This window comes from Lutra lutra, chromosome 15 (genome assembly GCF_902655055.1).
Source record: "Lutra lutra chromosome 15, mLutLut1.2, whole genome shotgun sequence".
Classification (NCBI taxonomy): Eukaryota; Metazoa; Chordata; class Mammalia; order Carnivora; family Mustelidae; genus Lutra; species Lutra lutra.
This window is the reverse complement of record NC_062292.1, coordinates 18405599-18428906: the sequence shown is the minus strand read 5'-3', so window position 1 is coordinate 18428906 and position 23308 is coordinate 18405599. Positions and strand designations below refer to the sequence as shown.

Here is a 23308-nt window from a genome sequence, read left to right as displayed (position 1 = left end):
TGCATCTCTTGTGCTAGTGTTCATGTGGGAGAAGAGCAGCCTGCAGATTCTGGATTCTCTACTTTGGAGATTCAATGGAACAGCAAGCATTAGCCATAACCAACCAGGAGGCAACCTTTGCCTCCCTGAAGATGGCAGCTTGCGCAGTCTCTCTCTGAATCTCAGAGAACGGTAATTGATATTTACCTAAGGAAAGAATAACAACTTACTGAAGGAAAATTACTTGGCATCACCTACTTCCTCGTTCTTTTTCAAATAAAGTGCCATCTCATTTGAGCCTCAAAATGGCCCTGAAAACCAAAGATCTTTTCTGCAGTGACTTCTCTCAAGATTTCCCACTTGAAGACCTTACCCATTTGTGAAGGATATTTCACTACATTAGAACAAGCAAAAACCAACCATAACAACAAAAACACCTAAGAGTTGGTGCTCAGCTAGGTTCACTTGTCTGTACTCTCACCTTTGTTCATTCATTTATTTGACAAATAGTTTCCGAGGGCCTCCTATCTGCCAGGCACTATGCAAATGGCTGGGAATATACGGATAATATATTACAAACCTTGTTCTCAAGGAGCGCACCTTCTAGCATGATGAATAGCACAGGAAAGCACATGCTACAGTACAAGGGTGAAGAACGTCCTCTGGGAGCAGAGTCCAGGAAATTCAGAAAGAATTCAAAAAGGCAAGGGAATTTTAACCAGAATTTGCATTTTGCAGGATAAGTAGCTCACCATATGGAAGTTGAGTAAAGGGTATTCCAGGCAGTAGAAAGAACTTAAGCAAAGGCATAGACATGGGCAAGGACAGTTTGAGAATGATAAGTACTCCAGCATAGGTGAGCTATAGCATCCTGCAGAGAGCAGAGGGGTGGGGTAGTAGCAAGAGATGAGGCAGTGAAGGTTGGTTGGGACTATCCATGAAGGACTCAAATGCCTTCGTATGTAGTCTAGGCATTAGTTTGCTGGGAATGAGTCAACAACAGTAATTTTTAGGGAATGTAAGATTGTTTCCGCAAACCACCTCAGTCATGCTGCCAAAAGGTGAGTGAGTTAAAGAGTATGAGTTTTAGTAACTTCATCAGATCTCCTGGGTTCCTAGGGAACTGGAGTGAAGTATATTCCTGAGAAAATTCAGCTCAGTGATTGAATATTAGCAATATATAATGTAATATGATGTAATTGACCAGTGGATAATCTCTGAATATATATATTAAATATGAGTAATAAATAAACGTGTGACATGAGTACCCTATTAATGTTCCTTCTAGTTTAAAAGATTTATGACTCTAGTAACTAGTGAATAAGTGATCTAATTGGTATCTTAACCAACAATGCTTAATGAAGCATTTCCCATTAGAAGAGAAAGAGTTGCAGCAAAATAATAGTATATCTAAACTTAAATTTACACTTTAAAATTTGACTTATGAAAAATGTCAATGGTATTTTCGTAGGGATTTCATTGAATGTGTAGATTGTTCTGGGTAACATAGATATTTTAACAATATTCTTCCAATCCACGAGCATGGAATGTTTTTCTAGTTCTTTGTGTCTTCCTCAATTTCTTTCATAAGTGTTCTATAGTTTTTAGAGTATAGATCCTTTACTCCTTTGGTTAGGTTTATTCCTAAGTAGCTTATGGTTTTTGGTGCAATTGTAAATGGGATTGATTCCTTAATTTCTCTTTCTTTTGTCTCATTGTTAGTATATAGAAATGCAACTGAGATGGAACAAATAATCTTAAAATTTGTATGGAACTAGAAAAGACCCTAAATAGCCAGAGGAGTGTTAAAAAAGAAAACCAAAGCTGATGGCATCACAATGCTGGACTTCAAGCTATATTACAAAGCTGTAATCATCAAGACAGTATGGTACTGGCACCAAAACAGACACATGAATCAAAGTAACAGAATAGAGAACCCAGAAATGGACACTCCAACTCTATGGTCAACTAATATTTGATGAAGAAAGAAAAAATATCCAATGGAAAAAGGACAGTCTCTTCGATAAAGGGTGCTGGGAAAATTAGACAGCTACTTGTAGAAGAATGAAACGACCATTTTCTTACACCATACACAAAGATAAACTCAAAATGGATGAAAGGCCTAAATGTGAGACAGGAATCCATCAAAATCCTAGCAGCAACCTCTTTGACGCTGGCCACAACAGCTTCTTGCTAGACATCTCCAAAGGCAAGGGAAATAAAAGCAAAAATGAACTATTGGGACTTCATCAAGATAAAAAGCTTCTGCACAGCAAAGGAAATAGTTGACAAAACCAAAAGACAACTGCCAGAATGGGAGAAGATATTTACAAATGACATATTGGATGAACAGCTAGTATCCAAAATCTCTAAAGAACTTAGCAAACTCAACACCCCCCCCCCCCAAAAAAAGAATCCAGTCAAGAAATGGGCAGAGGACATGAACAGATATTTCTTCAAAGAAGAACATACAAATGGTCAACAGACACATGAGAAAATGTTCCACATCACTTGGCATCAGGGAAATACACATCAAAACCACAATGAGACATCACCTCACACCAGTCAGTATAGCTAAATTTAATAAGACAGGAAACAACAAATGTTGGTGAGGAAGCAGAGAAAAGGGGAACCTCTTATACTCTTGGTGGGACTACAAGCTGGTGCGGCCACTCTGAAAAACAGTATGGAGGTACTTCAAGAAGTTAAAAATGGAGGTGTTATTTGCACTAATGACTTGTTGAACACTACATTAAAAGCTAATGATGTACTATATGTTGGATAATTGAACATAATAATAATTTAAAAATCTAAAAATAAAACTTAAAAAAAAAATAGAACTACCCTATGACCCAACAATTACACTGCTAGGTATTTACCCAAAGGATACAAATGTAGTGATCCGAAGGGGCACCTGCATCCCAGTTTTTATAGCAGCAATATTCACAAAAGCCAAACTGTGGAAAGAGCTGAGATATCCATCAATGGATGAATGGATAAAGATGTGGTGTATAAATACAATGGAATATTACTCAGCCATCAGAAAGGATGAATACTTAATATTTACATTGACATGGATGGGATTAGAGGGTATCATGCTACGCGAAGTAAGTCAGAGAAAGACAATTATCGTATGATTTCACTCATATGTGGAATATAAGAAACAGTGCAGAGGATCATAGGGGGAAGGGAGGAAAAACTGAATAGGAAGTCATTAGGGAGAGAGAAAAACAGTGAGAAACTCTTAACTATAGGAAACAAACTAAGCATTGCTAGAGGGAAGGTGGGGGGGATGGGATAACTGGGTGATGGGCATTAAGGAGGGCATGTGATGTGATGAGTAAGGGGTTTAGGTTTATATGATGAATTATTGAATATTACATCTGAAACTAATGATGTACTATATGTTGGCTAATTGAATCTAAATAAAATTTGACCTACTATTTTTAATATATATGTACTTTTTCTGTAATTTTTTTATTATGTTACATTAGTCACCATATAGTACATCATTAGTTTTTGATGTACTGTTCCATGATTCATTATTTGTTTGTAACACCTTGAGCACATGTTGTGCTTATCACAACATGTGCTCTCCTTAATACCTGTCATGGGGCTACCATATCCCCCAACCTCCCCTCCCCTCTGAAACCCTCAGATTGTTTCATGGAGCCCATAGTCTCTCATGGTTCATCTCCCCCTGATTTCCCCCACTTCAGTTTTCCCTTCCTTCCCCTAATGTCCTCCATACTATTCCTTATGTTGAGAAAGGGGAACCCTCTTACACTGTTGGTGGGAATTCAAGGTGGTACAGCCACTTTGGAAAACAGTATAGAGGTTCCTCAAAAAGTTAAAAATAGAGCTACCCTATGACCCAGCAATTTCACTACTACGTATTTAAGCCAAAGATACAGATGTAGTAAAAAGAAGGGGAATATGCACTCCAATGTTCATAGCAGCAATGTCCACAATAGCGAAACTGTGGAAGGAGCCAAGATGCCCTCCAACAGATGAATGGATAAAGAAGATGTGGTACATATGTACAATGGAATATTACTCAATGCCATCAGAAATGATGCATTCCCACCATTTGCATCAACACGGATGGAATTGGAGGGGATTATGCTAAGTGACATAAGTCAAGCAGAGAAAGACAATTATATGGTTTCACTCTATAATTGTTTTTCATTAAAATATATTAGGGTTTCCTTCAGAATTCAGTTTGCCCATCACTTGGAAAACTCTCCTGACCTAACCTGAAAGCGGTGCATGAAAGGCCAGATAGTAAATATTTTCCAGTGTCTGTGGAGCTCCTTACTCCTGCATCTTCAGTACCTTCTCTCAATCCTCCCCTCTTTGCTTAGAACCCAAGGCAACTTTTAAGCTGATGTGCTGTCCTCCAGGTTCACACCTACTTCTCTCTACCCATTTCCTTTTATGGTATAGTATTCTCAATGTATCTATAAACTTATTAAATCCACAAATACAATGACAAAATATGATTTTGTCCCATTTCTCATTTTATATATGAGGCAAAGAGACCTAGGGAAATTCAAGAACTATACCTTGGGTTTGTTCAAGATCACATAGCCAAACAGTGACAAAGCCAGAACTTTAAAAACTTTTCCCATACTCCACATAGACATGTTTCCACATTGGTGAGTCAGAAGTCAGGAAATGGACATATCAGTGGACATACTATAGGTAATTCACAAAGGTTGACTGAATAATTGGAGAATGATTGAAGAGATGGATGAAGATCAGAGTTCTCACATAATCTAGTTGTCTCAAAAAAGAAAAAAAAAGAAAAGAAAAAAAAATCTAGTTGTTTCCAATCAGAAAAGAGCTCTGGGCAAGGCCAAAAGGGGGGCCATTGCTAACTAGGATTGATCAGTTCAACAGACATCTATTGAGCATGAATGTCTATTAACACTATCAAGCACTGAATACTATACCCCCCCAAGTAGTGTTCCAAATGCTGGTGAGACAGTACTGACAAAACGATGAAAATCCCAGCCCTCATAGGGAGAAATAAGCAAAATAAGTTAAATAAATAAATATATGTATATATACACACATACATACATACACATGTATATATATATACACACACACACATACATATTATGCATCTATCTGAAAAATAATACAAATATATGTGTATATAATAGATGTGTATATAATAGATGTATGCATACGTGTACACTGTAAGGATTATATGTGTATTATACACACACTCACACAGAGTGAATGTATGTACATATGTATGTTAGAATGGTGTATGTAAGAATGGATGGTTGGATCCGGATGATATGTGCTAAGGAGAAAAATAAAGTGGGGATGGGATGAAATTTTATGTCAAGTGGGTAAGGAAGGCCTTGCTGAGAGGACTTGAGCAAACAGCTGAAGGCGGGGGGCAAGCTGTGTAAGCATCTGTACTTTACACAGAGTGGGAGCACTGCCACTGTGCAGGCAGTATGCCTAGCATGGCTGGAGTGGTGTACCCAGAGGCAGTGGAAGATGAAACCAAAGAGGGAGGTAGAGAAATTTATAGAAATTATTTGGCCTTGCCAGTTTTGGCAAGGTCTTTGGATTTTACTGAAGACAGAAAGCCATCTGTTTTCAAGGTCCCCACTCAATTCCTTTTACTTATTTTCAATTTTCATTACACAGTTTATGTTTTTGCAGAATCACCACGGCCAGTGTGGAAATGAGCCTGCTTATCATGTCCAAGGACAAATCCATAGGCATCAGTTAGGAGGCAGTAATCTAGGTGACACTGGATGGGTCTTAGACAAGAGCAGTTGTAACAGGGAAGGGGAGGCATGCTAAGACCTCCTGGGTTCTGATCCTGGTTACTCCACTAGCCTCCTGTGTGCCTTTGGGCTAACCAATCTACCTTGTAGGGTCAGTCTCATTTACCTCAGTTATGTAACAGTGGCAATAGCACTACCCTGTCTACTACTTCGGAGGTTCTAAAGTATTATAAAGTATGTTTTCACATATTACCTCTTTTATAAGGTCTACTCTCTATTCCAGATCTACTCTCTATTCTTCTTCACTCTGTTTGTGCCTTGGGCAATTAACCTGTATGGACCACATCAACAGGCTCACTTGACCTCACGTTGGGTTCATCTAGTTAGGAGTCCTAACAGGAGATGGGAAAGCAGGAGGAGAGTAAGCGTGGAATTAGCTATTCCCCATGATCCCTTCTGGCCAGATCACTGAGGACTGGCTATACATTTCTACTGACAGAGTTCCTGCCAACTGTCGCACCCCAAACAGCTCTTTTTCTCCTGGTTCTGGTAACTGCTCCCTCTCCTCAATTCTTCAGGTCTCAGAGGGAGAAAAAAGTGACCCACGCTTACTGGCCCTGAGGTGTTACACTATCTCTTTTGGTTTCCCTATCCTCATGCCCTTTCCTTTGTAAGCAGTCTCTTGTATCAGATTTTCATCTGCTACCCAACTTGATTCTGCCATTTGTCTCTGCCAAGATCTTAACCGTAAATATTCAAGCTATGGGCCTCATTGGCTGTGCGTCTTCAGGATAGTCACATGCTTTTATCTAATGTTTTGGGATAAGAATAAACTCTTACCAGTTGGCTCCTTCTTGGTAGTCTAGTCTACCCTGAATTTCAATACATTATGTTTGGAACAGAATTCCTGGAACTTTCCTCAGTAGAACACTCTGGGGTTCATGGTTTTGGGAGATTCCATATAAGGGGAAATTAAAGAAGAAATAAAAAGTGGATGTTGACCAATCACCCACTTCCATCCTACTTTGGATTTTGGCTGTTTCTTAGGAATTTGTATAGCTTTTTCCTAAGAGATCATCCAAGTTTTCAATATGTGAAAAATTATGTAGGTAATTATATCATTAACTTAACCAGTCTAAATGACCAGATAGGATTTTTGGTCAGTCTTGACCTCATCTTCCAGATACTAACCAATTTCTACACTGCACACTTTTACCTTGCAATTCCTACCTTGCAGATCTCCCTCTGGGCTCTGGGAATCCAGGGGTTTATATCCCCAGAAGGCAGCATCTCCTTCAGGCCTTCAATGGTTTGTGATTTGAGTGGTAGGCATGGACCAATCTGTTCATTCAGGTAGAGCTCACAAATTCGGTTGCCCAGCATGTGCCGAAAGGTGGCATTCCCAGTCTTCCTGTTACTCATCAGGACACTGAGAAAATGGTGCAGGTCTTGCCAGAGGTCCAGGAGTTGGGTCTCCACTTTCAAATTCTGCTTTTTCAGGTGGTTCCGGAAGGGACTCCCTGCACAGGCATCAGCACACAAGGCCCAGTGGGTGTACCCTAAGGAGATGGTTTGCTTGATGGCCTTCTTGACTTTCATCTGGGGGGAGTGATTGATGATAGGGGTGACAGTCCTCAGGTGTGTAGAGAACGTTGTCTCAAAGAGGCCCTCCATGTGGAGGTGGCTCTTGGCTTTCTTCTTCATGTCAGACTTCCTGGCACATAAAATATCCTTTTCCAGGGAACTGATTATTCTCTCTTTTGAAGAAGTCACTTTCGGGGAAGGCATTTGTATATATTTATATTTGTATGTGTCCTTCTCTGGAGAACACATTTTCTGGGGTTGTGTAATATTGGTGTCTGGCTTGGTATCCATTTTCAGAGTAGTGCTATGGTCTATCAATTGCCACATCCTCCTCTTGGTCTTCCTGCTCGAGTACTGCTTCTGGGGGTGGTGGCTCTCCTTGATGCTCATGTTTAGAGGGAGTCCTCCTACATGAGTACAGCAAATAGTGTACAGGCGAGTCTCATATTCCTGCATCAGACCTTGGCATGATTCCTCCTTGGCCAGAATTGTCCTGGCATGGGTGTAAAAGTTGGGGAGCCAATAGCTCTGAATTTTGAACAGAGCCACTTTCTGCATGTGGCTCAAGATCTCCCTCCTGGTGGTTGACTGGTTGGGATGCCAGATGGAGAGGTTCAGGAGGGACTCTGGAAAGAGAAGAGACATGAAGGATGAAAATAATGTAGTGGTGGTGATGATGATGATGTTGGGAGTGGTTTTTTGAATTTTTCCAAATATCATTGTGCATAACATTTAATTTGTTCTTCATACAACCTTTGGGTATGGACAGGACAAATATATAATAAACACATTTTTAGGATTTTCTCAGGGAACAGTAACCCCTTCCTCTGATTACCCTCCTTCTTCACCATAGCAATAAGCCAGTTTATGGATTCCTTGAATTATTTTTTAGACCACTGGATGATATTTTGTAGGGAAAAGCAAAAGGTACACGAAAACTAAGAATGGGATTTCTGAGTCAGATCTGCCTGGAGGAAGGGGTTTAGATGGGTAATTTGAGGAAGTCATTACTAGCCCTGATTTTAATATCATAAATTCTCAACTTATCTCTAACAATAGAGGAGTGTAATCAATCCCAAACAGCAAATCTTCTGGAACACATTTATATTTGGGTTAGGAATGTCTCCTTACTTACTAAATAAATAAACAAACAAATACATAAATTTAGATGAATCTGATGTTCTAGAGAAGAGGCTGGCAAACAAGTAAAGGACCAGATAATAAAATATTATTCTTTGCTTGCTTCTCAGCTTTTTGGCTAAGATCAAGTGAAATATTCTTTGAGAGCCATATGCAGGCTCTGCTCCATAGTCTTCTTCCTTTACCCTTTACAAATACAAAAACATTCTTAGTTCATAGGCTACATGAACTATGTTTGGCCTGTGAACTGTAGATTGTTCTAGAGAATCTCAGTTTAAAGAAAGACAAGCCATGCAGTCTCAGAAGATGCAGGAGCTGTTTAATTACCCTGTCCCAATTCCTCCTCACTCCTTCCAGCCAACCTTTACTGGTGATCAGTATCTCAGGAAGAAGCTTAAGGATAATGGGTCTCTTACAACCCTTCCCTGTTCAGGGTTCTCAGTGGCATCCCTGATATATAGAAAATGGAGAGGGTAGCAGTCTGCAAAATGAGAAACTGAGTATTATCAGACACCGAATTGACTTCTTTGTTACACCCCCCAGTGATTTCAGTTCAGATGTAATTCTCTGTGATTCTCACTGATGTTCATGTTGCAGAGAGTTATCACTCTTGAGCCCTCCTGTAGATGTGTAGCCTTCAGCACAAGGAGGAGGGACAGGTAGTGGTCTCTCATCTCCAGGTCCATCTCATCTATGCTCAAGATCTCCTCAGCAAGGATCCAGAAGTCCACCAGCTCTTCACCTACAGATCAGAAAGGGTGAGGACAGAGCCACAGCCCAGTCTTGCCCCTGCAGTGGTTTTACCTGGGTGTAGCAGCTGATACCACTCCCCACTACCAGCCTGCTCTTTTGGCTCCAATATCACCATTAGTCACTTCTTTAGGTTAAGGCATGGTCTTTAGTAGTGTCATAATGTAGGGGCAGATGGAGGGATGGAGAAAAGGGGCTTAATGGGTAGGGATCTTTTGTGACTTCTGTTGTTGTGAGAAAAAGTGTCACTTCAGGGAAAAACTGCAAGACTCCAAGGATGGATCATGAGACATTTGAGTTTTATAAAAAAAAAAAAAAAATGAAGATGCGAAGAAAAAAAGAATATTTGCTATAACGTGGACCAAGAGCAGCCAGAAGAAGAATAATGGAGCCCAAAGGTGTCAAAGACTACATTCCCTGTTTCACAACTTTGCCAGGGCAGGAGTCTAAGTGACAAACTTAAAGATGGTCTGTCTAGTTCTTCCCTATCCACTCCCTGGAAACACAGGATTTCACCCTTAAATGAGAGCTTGTCCTTAGATGAAACTTAATGCTGCTGAACTGGAGTGCTGGCTAGTGTGGCAGCTGACCTCCCAGCACTCATCAACCACTGGACCCAACAGAACAGAAAGCTGTGCATCCCAACACTTGTGCTTCATGTTTGTTTATCTACTTGTTCCTTCTCTGTTTCCCCACCATGTGGCAGCTTTATTAAGTGGGGATTTATGGCTCTGTTCACAGTGGCTGCCATACTGGTGGTGCTCCACAAACACTGTTAAATGAATGGGTGGATGGATGGATAAAAGAAAGGCACTCTGATTGCTTTTGCCCTAATCTATACCGTGGACCCATTTTCAAAGACTTTCATGCAAACAACAATAATAAAACACCATATTTCCCATATACATATCCTGCTGTCAGTAAATGCTCTGGGGCATCCTGGAAGCTGTTGAGAACTTGCAAAGGCTCCGGAAACAACTCAAGAACCTACCTGTACTGCTGGTGAGGTAGGTACAGAAGCGCCACATCCCTCTGACCCCACCAATGCACTTATGGAGTAGCCACTGGTCTGCTTTTCTCCATCTCATCATCTTGGCTGCCAGGAGAAGTTCATGATGAGAGAGAGAATGAGCTCTTCCCACAGCACCTCTGTCAGCCTTGCACAGCTGACCCCCATTCAGTCAGTGTGAGTGAGGAAAAATAGTGGCCAGTTGGATGAGCTTGTTATAAGTATGTGGTACTTCTGAACATAGGAAAAGACCCTCTTAGTGACATGCATAATATGAAGGACCCACAAACAGTACAACCCACAGATTAAAAATACCCTCTGACCAAGACCTCTTGCCTTCTGTAATCCCCACCTGACAGTGATTTTGCCAGTCCAATTTTTCCAATATATATATACTGGGAAGGATGAAGGAGATGAGTATATGAGTATATTGGGTGTTTTGTTACATTTTAATCAATTGAATCTCCTGAATCTTGACTTTTCCCAGGGTGGAGCTGAGAGTCAAATTATCAATTCAGCTCTAGATGGAAATTTTATTAATTCATTTTTTCAATAAATATTTATTACATGTCTACTACTTAGTACCATACCATTTTAGGTGTTTGGGATACACCAGCAAACAAAGTCCCTGCCCTCAAGGAGCTTACATTCTGGTGAAGGAGACTGATAATAAATAATAACCATAGTAAATACATTATCTGGTGAGGTCAAACGTCATAAGCACTACAGGAAAAAATGGAAAAGTAAGAGAGGGTAAAGGGGGTTGGGAGTGCTAGGGCAAGAGTTGGATGAGTGGACACTAGGGTCATCAGGGTAGTTCTCCACTGAGGAGGTGAGATTTCCACAGAGATCTGAAGAGGTGAGAGAGAGAGCCAGTGTGGATATATGGAGAATGAGCATTCCAGGCAGAGTGCACAGTCAATGCAAAGCCTTGAAGTGAGAATGTATCCAGCATGTTTGAGGAACTGCAAGCAGATCAAGTATAACTGGAACGGAGTAAGCAAGGTGGGGGGAGTGGGAGCAGATGAGGTCCTAAAAGTACTGGGACCACATTGGTAGGATCCAGAAGGCTATTGTAGGGGCATTGGATTTTACACTGAGACAGGAGCCATTGGTTGGGTATGGAGCAGTGAGTAGAGGAGTGACATGATCTGAATTAAGTTTTAAAATACTCTCTCTGGAGAACAAGAGAAGAAGCAAGAGATTAATTAAGAGATGAGTTCAGTAGCCAGGTGAGAAATGATGGAGGCTTAGACCAGGTGGTGAGCTATGTTTGATTCTGGATGTATTTTAGGCAATGTTTCCATGTTGTGTGTCCACCGGTAATTCTCTCATTTCTGACAACTAATGCACATAACCTATTTGATCACTGCTTATTGCTCTAGGTACCAACAATTCAGCCCAAGATTTCACCCACTGCTGCATTACATTACAAGCTGAGGTACCCTCCCATCTAAGGGTACAAAGCTGGCCAGTATTTGTACCTTACTATGAACTAACAGGCATAGGATCATTATGCAGCCTGGTTTCCCATATTTCTCCACACATACACTCTCATGCTTACCTCCTTCTGGGGAGTTAATGAAGCCGATGAGCTCTTGACAGAGAATGTAATGGAAACACAAGTTGGTTTTACAGAAGAAAGGTAACCGGTATTTTTCCAACCAGGTCAATAATCCTTTGTACTTTGCAATCTAGGGTTCAAACAACATGGGAACAGAAAAGAGAAACGGAACTGAATGCTAAGAAATACAGTTAGCAAGGGGAAACAACTTCATTCCTGCAGTATCTGGCCCGCAGAAGAGGTACATTGACTAAAAATAGTATCTAAGGGGAGTGAAGACTTGAGCTGAGGTTCCCAAAGGAGTGAATGAATTGGTAGGAAAGAAAAACTTTGGTCTTTTATCAAAAAATTGTCCTTATTCCTGAGTGAAGTTGTTTAAGAAAAGATCTAAGTCTTGTTAGGTAGAAGAGAAGCAGAAGAGATTTTGATCTGTGGTGTTGTCATAACTCTATTCAACTTGTTTCTTTGTAAGCACACTTAAAATTTCTCACAAGTTCCTAACCCATATCAAATGCACAACATGTACAAAAAGACACAAAGACACATCATTTATAGTACCCGTGGGATCCCTGAAGGACTGAGCCACCAGAGAAGGAAGAAGAATATAATTTTTCTTTTTACTTGTACCTCTCATTTCTCTTCACCTTTTTTTTTTTTTTCATCCCTCCTCATCCATTTCCTAACTGGCAACCACCAGTTTGTTCTCTGTAATACGGGTCTGTTTCTGCTTTTATTTGTTCTTTGGGGTTTTGTTTGTTAGATTCCACATATAAGTGAAATCATACAGTATTTGCTTTTCTTTATTTCATTTAGCATTATAGTCTCTAGTCCCATCCATGTTGTCACAAATCACAAGATCTCTTTCTTTTTTTTTTTTTTTTTTTTAATGGCTGAGTAGTATTCTATTGATGGACACTTAGGGTATGTCCATATTTTGGATATTGTAAATAATGCATAAACATAGGTGTGCATATAACTTTTCAAATTAGTATTTTCATTTTCTTTGGGTAAATACCCAGTAGCAGAATTACTGGATTTTATGGCAGTTGTATTTTTAATTTTTTGAGGCATCACCATCACCATCACCATTTTCCACAGTGGTGACACCAATTTACATTCTCACCAACAGTGAATGAGGCTTCCCTTTTCTCCACATCCTCGCCAACACTTGTTTTTGCTTGTCATTTTGACAGGTATAAGGTGGTACCTCATTGTAGTTTTGATTTACATTTTCTCAATGAATCATGATATTGAACATCTTTTCACATGTACATTGGTGATCTATACCTCTTTTTTTTTTTTAAGATTGTATTAATTTTAATGAGAGAGAGCACAAGCAGGGGGAGGGTCAGAGGGAGAGAGGGAGGCAGACCATCTTAAGCAGACTCCTTGCTGAGTGCAGACCCCTACATCGGGCTCGAGCTCATGATCCTGAGATCATGGACTGTGCCAAAATTGTAAGCCCAACATCTAACTGACTGAGCTACCCAACCATGTCCATCTGTATATCTTTTTTGGAAAAAATTTCTATTCAGGTCTTCTGCCCATTTTTAGTTGGATTTATTTTTGGTGTTGAGTTGTATATTTCTTTATATATTTTTGGATAGTAACCCTTTCTTACATATATATCACTTGCAAATATTTTCTTCTTTCACTAGGTTGCCTTTTTGTTTCCCGAAGGTTTCCTTTGCTGTGCAAAAGGTATTTATTTTGGTATAGTCTCAAGAGTTTAATTTTGCTTTTGTTTCCTTTGCTGAGGAGACATATTCACAAATATGTTGTTAAGGCTGATGTCAAAGAGATTATTGTCTGTGCTTTCTTTCAGGATTTTTATGGTTTCGAGTCTCACACTTAGGTCTCTAATCCATTTTGAGTTGATTTTTGTGTATGGTAAAAGAAAGTGGTTTCATTCATTTGCATGTAACTGTCCAGTTTTTTCAACATTATTTAAGAGATTATATTTTTTCCCATTGTATTTTCTTCCCTCCTTCATCATAGATTAATTGACCATAAAAGTGTGGGTTTATTTCTGGACTCTACGTACTATGGATAGATCTATGGGTAGATTTATCCACAGATCCAGCCAAATTGATCTATGTGTCTATTTTTGTGTCAGTGCAATATTGATTTTTACAGCTTTGTAGTATATTTTAAACTCTAGGATTCTGATACCTTCAGCTTTGTTCTTCTTTTGCAAGACTGCTTTGGTATTCTGGAGTCTTTTGTGGTTCTATAAAAATGTTAGGATTATCTGTTCTAGTTCTGTGAAAAATACTATTGGTATTTTGATAGGGATTGAATTGAATCTGTATATTGCTTTGGGTAGTACAGACCTTTTAACAATATTAACTCTTCCAATTCATGAACATGGTATGTCTTTCCATTTGTTTGTGTCATCTTCAATTTCTTTCATCAGTGTTTTATAGTTTTCAGAGTACAGGTCTTTCACCTCCTTGATTAGGTTTATTCCTAGGTATCTTATCCTTTTTGGTATAATTATAAATGCAATTGTTTTCTTAGTTTCTCTTTCTGCTATTTCATTATTAGTATATAGAAACACAACAGACTTCTGTTTATTAATTTTGTATCCTACAACTTTACAGAATTACATAAATTACATTTATTACTTCTAACTTTTTTTGATGGCATCTTTAGTGCTTCATATGTATCATATCTGCAAATAGTGACTGTTTTATTTCTTCCTTACCAATTTGGATGCCTTTTATTTTTTTTTTATCTGATTGCTGTGGTTTGTACTATGTTAAAAAAAAGTAATAAAGTGGACATTTGTGTCTTATTTCTGATCTGAGAGGAAAAGCTCTCAATTTTTCATCATCAAGTATGATGTTAGTGGGTTTGTGATATATATATGGCCTTTATTATGCTGAGGTATGTTCCTTTTCAACAAACTTTGTTGAGAGCTTTTATCATGAATGGATGTTGAATTTTGTCAGATGTGTTTTCTGCATCTATTAAGATTATCGCATGATTTTTTTTATCCTTCATTTTGTTAATGTGGTATATCATGTTGATTGAATTGCAAGCACTGAACCATCCTTGTATCCATAAAATAAATCCCACTAGATCATAGTAAATGATCCTTTTAATGTATTGCTGATTTCAGTTTGCTAATATTTTGTTGAGGAGTTTTGCATTTATGTTCTTCAGAGATATTGGCCTGTAGTTCTCCCTTTTTATAGTGTCTTTGTCTAGTTTTGGTATCAGGGTAATGCTGGCCTTGTAGAAGGTATTTGGAAACTTTCCTTCATCTTCTATTTTTTAGAAGAGTTTGAGGAGTATAGGTATTAATTCTTCTTTAAACATTTGGTAGCATTCCCCTGTGAATCCACTTGGTTCTGGTATTTGAAATTTTCTGATCACCAATTCAATTTCATTACTAGTAATTGTTCTATTCAGATTTTCTATTCCTTCCTGATTCATTTTTGGAAATTGCATGTTTCTGTGAATCTATCCATTTCTTCTGGGTTGTCCAATTTTTTGGCATATAATTTTTCATGGTAGTCTCTCATAATTCTTTATATTTCTGTGGTTTTGGTGGTTATTTCTTCTCTTTCAAGAAAATAAAGATTTTTTAAGTTTTAGGGGTTTCCTAGGGAAATCAGATATAAGAATCAGAGGGGAGTGTCTTTCTAAGCTGTCCAGGTCTGAGAGAAAAACAAAATCATGTTATGAGTATGGTTTAGAGTGATCTTTCTGATCCCACATGCCACTGGTACAGCATGCAGAAGTCATTGGTAAGTCTAAGGTGTACGTAGTGGAAAAGGAGAACAGGAAGGGGAAAAAGGAGAAAAGAAAGACAATGGACAAAGAGAACATATAAGAGATAAAAAAGATTGGGAGAAAGACATGTTTCTGAAGGAGAATCGTAGGGTAGTCTTAGGAATTGAAGAGTGGCACCTTACCTTAAGCTATAACTTATAATGCAAATAATCACTATGTGGCCAATAGGCTGACACTTTCTATACTGCTCACATGGCAGGCATTGTCAATCAGTTCTCAGACTTTTTCTTGATTAGGTGCTGCCCCAGAGTTCTTCTAAATGGTGTTCCAAACATTTGCTACCCAATTATAACAGTAGACATGAAAGATGAATATCATTTGCTGACCATAGACTAGAATACAGAACAGATAATTCACCAGTGATTGTCTGCCCAAGTGGTAAAAATACAAAAAGGAGAAAGGTCTACAAGTGGCTTGATGCTGTTTACAAGGTCCTACTCACCTGCTTTATAGTTTCTTCCAGAGTTACCCTCTGGACTTCCTCTTCCTTTTATCTCTCTATCTCTCAATTCGCACTTCAGATTTAGGTCCCTCTCTCCCCATCCCAAAGGCTCTGCCATTCAAGAATCTTACCAAGTTATAAGGTATTTCTGGCCACAAGCTCCACTGTGAATTTTCAACAGTATAAAATGGTGTCTGACCAAAGACCTGCAAAAGAAAGCTAGGAAACAGCCAAAGAGGTAGAGCTTCTCTTCACAAATATGTCACACTCCAATTGCAGCCACAAGGAAAGGGGATTCCATTGATTTCCTATCTCAAGGGACATTAACTCTTAAATTCATTCCCCTAAATCAACTTGCCTTGCAGAAAAGCACCCAAAATAGACTAAACTGAAAGATTCATTGATCTTTTGGGTCTGTTCTTCCCCAGCCTGGGAGTTATCTTGTCTGTGTACAAAGGCCAAAGCCCATAATATTATTTTTTGCATTGAATTATTCATTTCTTTTTTTTTAAGATTTATTTATTTATTTGAGAGAGAAAGAGAGAGAAAACACAAGTGGGGGAAAGGGTAGACGGAGAGGGAGAGACAGAATCCTCAAGTAGACTTCCCTCTTCCCTCTGAGCAGATGCTGATATAGGGCTCAATCCCAGGACCCTGAGATCATAATCTGAGCTGAAACCAGGAGTTGGACACTCAACTGATAAGCCACCTAGGCACTCTGCATTATTCATTTCTGCATGGATTTAGAGAGTTAGAGCAAAGACTTGAAGCTTTTTTATAAAGAGAAACAGCTTTGGATTTGCCTCAACTCTTAAACTGGAGAAAGTAGAGAGGCCTAAGAATATGAGGACTAGGAGTACAAATTACTTAGTGGAGGCAATTAGAGTGTCCAAAATTGATAGATATTTCTATATTACTGTCTTGGAGAAGGGACAACCAGCTTTGAGACTAATGGGCATGGGGTTCTATGTTTACAGGTATCTAAGCTTAGCATTCTCACCATAGGTACCAACATGTCTCGAAGTATCCCCACATCAATTGTGATAAACTAGAGAGTCTAAAGCCCTAACTCCTGGCTGCACTATCAGCACTTTATGTCAGCCTGACCATCTCCCCAAGACTATCAGCCCCATATTTTGTCAGTCTGAGGCCCGCTCCTTCTCTCCCCTTTGTTCTTGGCTATGAGATATAAAAGGAAGGCAGTGGTACCTATTTTACCTTACAAATATCAGGCTGTGAAGGAGGCTCAGTCCTTAGTCACCCCTCTCTGCTCTGCACTTGGGGTTTGACATGACACGCCCTGCCCGGCATGTGAAAATGCCTTAATGAGATGTGTGGTAGGGCTAAGGAGTCATGAGGTTATTGTGGGAGTAGCGCACGGAAGCAGTCTCACCACATGATGTTGGTACCACAGAGCCCATGAGGCTGATGTGGAAAACATGCCAGGTATAGAGCCTCAAAACCTGGTTGGGTCCTAGAACTTCCCCAGACTTGCCATATGTTCTTAGGCAAGTCATTTAATTTCTGAGATTCATCTGTGAGAAGGGAATGGTGTCCATCACCCAGGGTGATTATAGAAATTAAATGGCCAAATTATAAATTGACAGTGGTATTCAACAGGAACTAACTAATACTGTCTCTCTAAATAGACCACAGCTGCCTAAATGGCCAAGACTTTCTTACATTCTTGGCTGGCATTCTACTTTCCACACCATTCTCACCATTTCTAGAACATTAGTATAGGCTGCATAAATTGCGTTGATGAATTAACGAGAATGCCTCACGATTACTTCTGTAACCTTTCATTTAAAAAAAAGACAGTAGCACCTGACTCCTCCCCTAGGTACCAACTCTCCCTGCATTGAAACAGTGACAAGTCCAATATTTTTCTTCCTAAAAAATCTCTTATTTATTCCATTCTCTTCATTCTCTTGCCTTTAGACCTCCCTCACTGAAATAATCTCCTAACTGGTCTCCTTGCCTCTACCATGATCCCCCAGACAGCCCAACCTATGGTCAGACTTCAGCAGAAATAATTTTCCCAAATCAAAGTCTGGTCATGTTACTTCTTTACTTGAAACCCTTTGATGGCTCTCTAGTACCTTCAGGATGATGCCTGCCTGCTCTCAGAGCCCATCTGTGCTGTTTTGTGTCTTGCTATGTCTGCCTGTCACAACTTCTTCTTCAGCTTGCCTTAGCTGCTTAGAGTTTCTCCCCAAGTACCACAAGATTGTTCTCTCTGGTGCCTTTACTTACTCCATTCTGTTTGTAAGGTCTCTGCTTCTTAATACTCAACCCCTCCCCCACCCCATCTTTTCCTCCTATCTCTTTATTCACATTTTGCTCCCCATTTTCTTTCCCAGCCAATTGTCAAATATGTTGTTGTCTTTAAAAACTTGCTTGTGTCTTCTATTCACGGAAGCCCTTCCTGACCTACAGCTCTGATGCACTTATACTCTTGCTGCCTTCTAGACACTCCTATCATGTCACTTAGAACCCTTTTTGTACTTACCTTAAATATTATTCTCATTAGACTGGGAATTCCTTGAGAACAGCAATGGCATCATTAATATCTGTATCCCCAGTATGAAGCCCACTGACTGTCACAAAGTAACTACCCAATAAATATTTGTGAAGTAGCACAAAATGTTTTTTCCCCAGTTGTATGAAATTTCACCTTTTAATATGTAGTGTTACATGGGAAAGGACACACTGAGCCACAAAATTATAAGGCACCAACTTTAAGATATAACCAGAAACTTAAACCAAAAAAGATATGGGATCAGTCTAGGTTTGGATCTAAGAATATTTTGATGTTTCAGATTTTAGTTGCATGGGTTAAGGAAATACATCTTCAGTTTCAGGCAACATCTTAGAAAGTGCTAGATGCCAAACACCTGGTAAGAAAAATAGAGCAAAATATGTAATCCAAGGTCCTTGTCCTGCAGGAATTCACAGTCTCACAACTAAGTGGGAGAGACACACCCATACAATACCACAGAGTTGGAAAGTGCCCATGAGACTCAAAGGCAGGGAGAAACAAGTTCCGATTAGGAGATAGAAATTTCTCAAGAATAGGATTTAAGTAGAGATTTGAAAAATGGTTAAGACGTTGGTAGGTGGTGGAGCGCCTGGGTGCTCAGTCGGTTAAGCGGCTGCCTTTGGCTCAGGTGATGATTCTGGGCTCGAGCCCCACATAGGTCTCCCTGCCCAGTGGGAAGTCTACTTATTCTTCCCCCTCTGCCCCTCCTCTGCTTATGCTCTCCCTCTCTCTCTCTCAAATAAATAAAATCTTAAAAAAAAAGACTTTGGTAGGTGGAATTATAAAAATTAACAACACAGCCAAGAAGGGGTGCAGTGGTGAGAGAATGCCAGGTGTACTCCGTGAGGGTGCAGTTGCTGTCCCTGCAGACCTGGGTGCCAGCGGAGGATGTGATGGGAAATAACCAGACAAGCAAATGCAACTCAGAAATCTGAGGGTTTGGGATTTATTAGTAATGGGAAACTCCCAGAGATTTTAAAGGAGATTCTGGTTCCTACTTATTTGCTCAAATTTAAATAGCCTTGAGTTAGTAGTTTACTTATTTATTTTTTAAATGTACTCAGCTCAGTGTGATTCACTATTTGGCTATTGAGCAAACATTTGAATTTAATTCTGGGAATACTTACCGGAAGAGAAAGAAATGTGTTGAAAAAGTCGGCAAAGACTTCATCCTCTAGCAGAATTATAAGATTTGTAGAACCGATTATCTCTATATGGGGAGAAAAAGCAAACAAATAAACAAACAAATAAAACCTTATGAACCAGGGTTGTTTTCAGGATGAGAAAACGAAGAAATCGCACAGATTATTTCACTTGGCCAAATCTCAGCATTTGATGACCTTTAGAGTCATCTATCTTGATTTTTCCTTCTCTCCAGGACTCTTCTGTGCAATATCGCTCTGCTTAAATACTCCCAGCTGTTGGGAACTCACAGCTTCCCAGGGCTACCCATTCCATTTATGAAGAAATGAAATTGTTAGGAAGACTTACCTATTGTAAACTGCCTTTTTTTATCTTCTTTCCATTTGCAGAAATTCTGCCATCTGAAGCTCAACAGAATTCATCTAAGTCCTCTTAAATGGTTTGATGCTCCCATATTTATAAAACCATCTCAACCTTCTGTCCACCTCCAACCCTTCTGGCTCATCAATCACTAAACAATTCCTCAGCCATTCTTCAAATGGCCTCCTTTCTACCTGGGTCCTCCCTCTCTGACTAGAGTGGCACCTGCAACTCAAGCACTCTGCATGCTTTCCAGGGAAGAGCAAAGACAACTTTGTCCATTTATATGTTCTATTGGTGTGGCCCAAAATGGGGTTAGCTTTGGGTGCTGCCATATTACACTATTAACTCCACTATCCACTATCCTTTATTCATGCAGTCACTTTTCAGAAACCAAGGGCAGGAACTTACATTTATTCCCTTTGAATTTCAACTTGTTGATTTAGACCCCAACAAGAACTTTTTTGAATACTGATTTGGTCATGCAAAGTATTTATTACTCCTTTCAGGGCTGATCATTGTGTAGCGGAATTTAATCTGAGGGGATGAATGTTGAATGTCATGAAGCCAAGCACAGAGACCACAGGTGGACTGTGTGTCTCCTCAAAGTTTGCTCTAACTCACTGTGTATGCTCTTTAATGCCCAATATTCAACAAGTGAATAATCCAGTTGTTTTATCAATGTCCAGCATTTTCCCATCATACCCAAAGTTTATAATGAACGATGTATAAAATGAGCAACATAAATACTATATTAGTCCTGTCTCTTAGTCTAGTTAAATGTCTGGTGAGAACAGTAAGTGCCACTCACAGCTGCTAGAGTGCAGTTATGATGATATAAGAAAACTAAACATTTTTCATGATGATGGTCGCTATTGTCTGTGTAATAGAAATAGGAACCCCAAATCAAACACTATTGCAATATAGCTGATGTCTGGTTTGCCCTTTGCTACACAGATATCTCTGCTCTTCTTTTTAGAAGCATTCACTGATCTATTTTATGTAGTCCACATGAATGATTCCAAAACATATGTTTTTAGTCCAGACTTCTTTCCTTGGCTCTAGTTCTAAATATCCAATGAGCTATGGGACATCCCTTCATGGACATCTACCAGCACTTCCATCTCAACATTTTCAAAGCTGATCTGATCATTTTGCTTCCTAACCTAATCTTTTTCCTGTATTCCCAATCTCAATCACTAGAATCACCACTCTTTCAATTGTCTAAATCAGAATCCTGAAAATCATCTTTGATTACCCCCTTGTTCTGTTTCTCTTCCTCTCAAATACTCCCCTAAGAAATGGAGGACCATGTTATGTAGTCTCTCCTCCTACATATCTCTGGAATCTATCCTTTCCTCTCCATCCATTAAGTCACTGTCCTTTTTTCAGGTCCTATCATCTCTCACCTAATGGTCTCCCTAACTTTCCCTTCCAAGCACTTTCCACATACTGCCACTAAAGTCTTCTAATGCTGTGGTTGTTAAAGCCCTTCCAAAACTACTCAGTGTCCTACAAATCTAAGGCTTCACCAGATCTGGCCTTTGGGTTATGTGCCAGCACCATACCATGCTTCCTCTTGTTTGCCAGCCAAGATATTGCTCTTTCCTACACGTCCTATCCACTCTCACTTTCAATCTCCATATCTTTGTTCCCATATTCCCATCACTTAAAATGTCCTCTCAACCCATTTGTTTGCAAATCACTAGTCATCAAGAACTGATTTACATATGATCTTCTTGGTGAACCAATCATGGTAGAATCTACCACAATTGCAAAGTCAATCGCTACCCCCCTGCACCATTATTTATATCTCCCATTGTTATAATTAACAAGTCACTGTTTTCTTCCATTGATGTATCATCTGTCTTCCTCAAAAGACTGAGCTCAATGAGATGAGGAGCTCTGTCTTTTAATATTCTTCTCCTAGGCACTAAAGTGCTTACATTAATATCTAAGCTTTATAAAAGTTGAATGAACTGTTCTTTCAAGAGTTCTTCAGTCTTTTGAGCTTTTGTTCAATTGTTGATTTATCATTCAGAGAGCCTGGCATGGATTTTTTAATAAGATTATTGAGACAATCTGAATGCAGGAAAGTGGAGTTTGGCAGAAATTTCCCAACTGATTGTGTTCCATAGCTATATATGCTATTGGTGACAAGGGGCTTGACTATGACAGAATTTGCCACTAATAAGACAGTCTTAATGGGGTATATAAACTAGGTTTTCCACATCTTTCCCTTTCTTATCCTACTATGTCTTCATTCCTGTGCTTCTATTTTCACCTGTTCTGCCTTGAAACTTCCTAGTAATTTGGGCAGGCCTTCAACATTCATTCCATACAATAATACTGACTTGGGAACAAATGAAATCATTGGGTAATCCCAAACCTCATGCTAGCCTTCTCCCTGGAGGAGACATGGCACATGATAGCCCAATCTGTGTTTTTCTTCCTCCTTCTTAGTTGCTTTACTCTTCTATGATTGGGGCTCTGTCTTATTCTTAAAGATCAGGTGGCATAAAGTGGGGGTGGGAGTTGGGGAGGAGAAGGAAAAAAAGGAAATAAAGGGCATGAAATATAAAAGCCATATGTGGTTTAAGACTGGGAAGGTGAGAGGTTTGCCTTATGTAGGGGGAGCTAAAAGCCTCAGAAACATCCCTTTTAGATACTCACCAGCATTGCTCATGTTGCCATGCTTTTCCTGCCACTGTGATTGATTAGGAGGCAGAATTTTAGCCCCTAGTCAACAGAACTCCACCCCTTGTGAACATGCAGTGACACCCCCTCCAAGGGGTTCCAGATTCTATCAGGAAGTGGCCTATTTCTGTCTGGTGTAGACCTCAGTCTGAAGATAAGTCTTTGTTACCTCATCTCCTGGAATGTACCAGACTCTTCCTATAGTTAGGCTTTTAGTCCATATACTATTTTGTGTGCTCTGACAAGTTCTTCATAAATTGTTTTCAAGTTATACAGGTCCTGAGTTTTAGTTCTGTCTCTTTAACTTGACACTATGCTTCAGGGAAGCAAGGATCTGTTCATTTATTTCTAATGTGTCTCTTGTGTCTAAGATCCTTCTAGAAATTTAATAGGTACTTGGTGAATGTTTAATGTTTAATGAGTTGACTTATCTTCCAGATAAGCTGGCAAATTCAACCAACTATCCACGTGTTTTTTCTACCCTTTCTCCTCTTTCCCAGATAGTTTCTCTTCCGGTTGGCTGTGGGTTACTTCATAATCC

At 39.5% G+C, this 23308-nt stretch overlaps 1 protein-coding gene across 6 annotated transcripts in view; it reads right to left on the bottom strand.

Moving 5' to 3' along the window:
• RGSL1 (regulator of G protein signaling like 1) overlaps nt 1-22847 on the bottom strand; it is an 85422-nt gene extending 62575 nt beyond the window's left edge. For 4 of the 6 annotated variants that reach the window (XM_047704563.1, XM_047704564.1, XM_047704562.1 and 1 more), the window contains exons 1-7: nt 22744-22847; nt 19695-19777; nt 16157-16231; nt 11783-11912; nt 10201-10305; nt 9040-9201; nt 6966-7945 (exon numbers count right to left, since the gene is read on the bottom strand). In XM_047704563.1, the coding sequence (XP_047560519.1) occupies nt 6966-7945; nt 9040-9201; nt 10201-10305; nt 11783-11912; nt 16157-16231; nt 19695-19777; nt 22744-22756 (1548 nt within the window). In that variant the 5' untranslated portion in view covers nt 22757-22847. Of the gene's footprint in view, nt 1-6965; nt 7946-9039; nt 9202-10200; nt 10306-11782; nt 11913-15705; nt 15951-16156; nt 16233-19694; nt 19778-22743 lie in introns of those variants that run through there. The other 2 variants (XM_047704565.1, XM_047704568.1) reach the window with 2 other exon arrangements.
• Between the last annotated feature and the right edge of the window lie 461 nt (nt 22848-23308).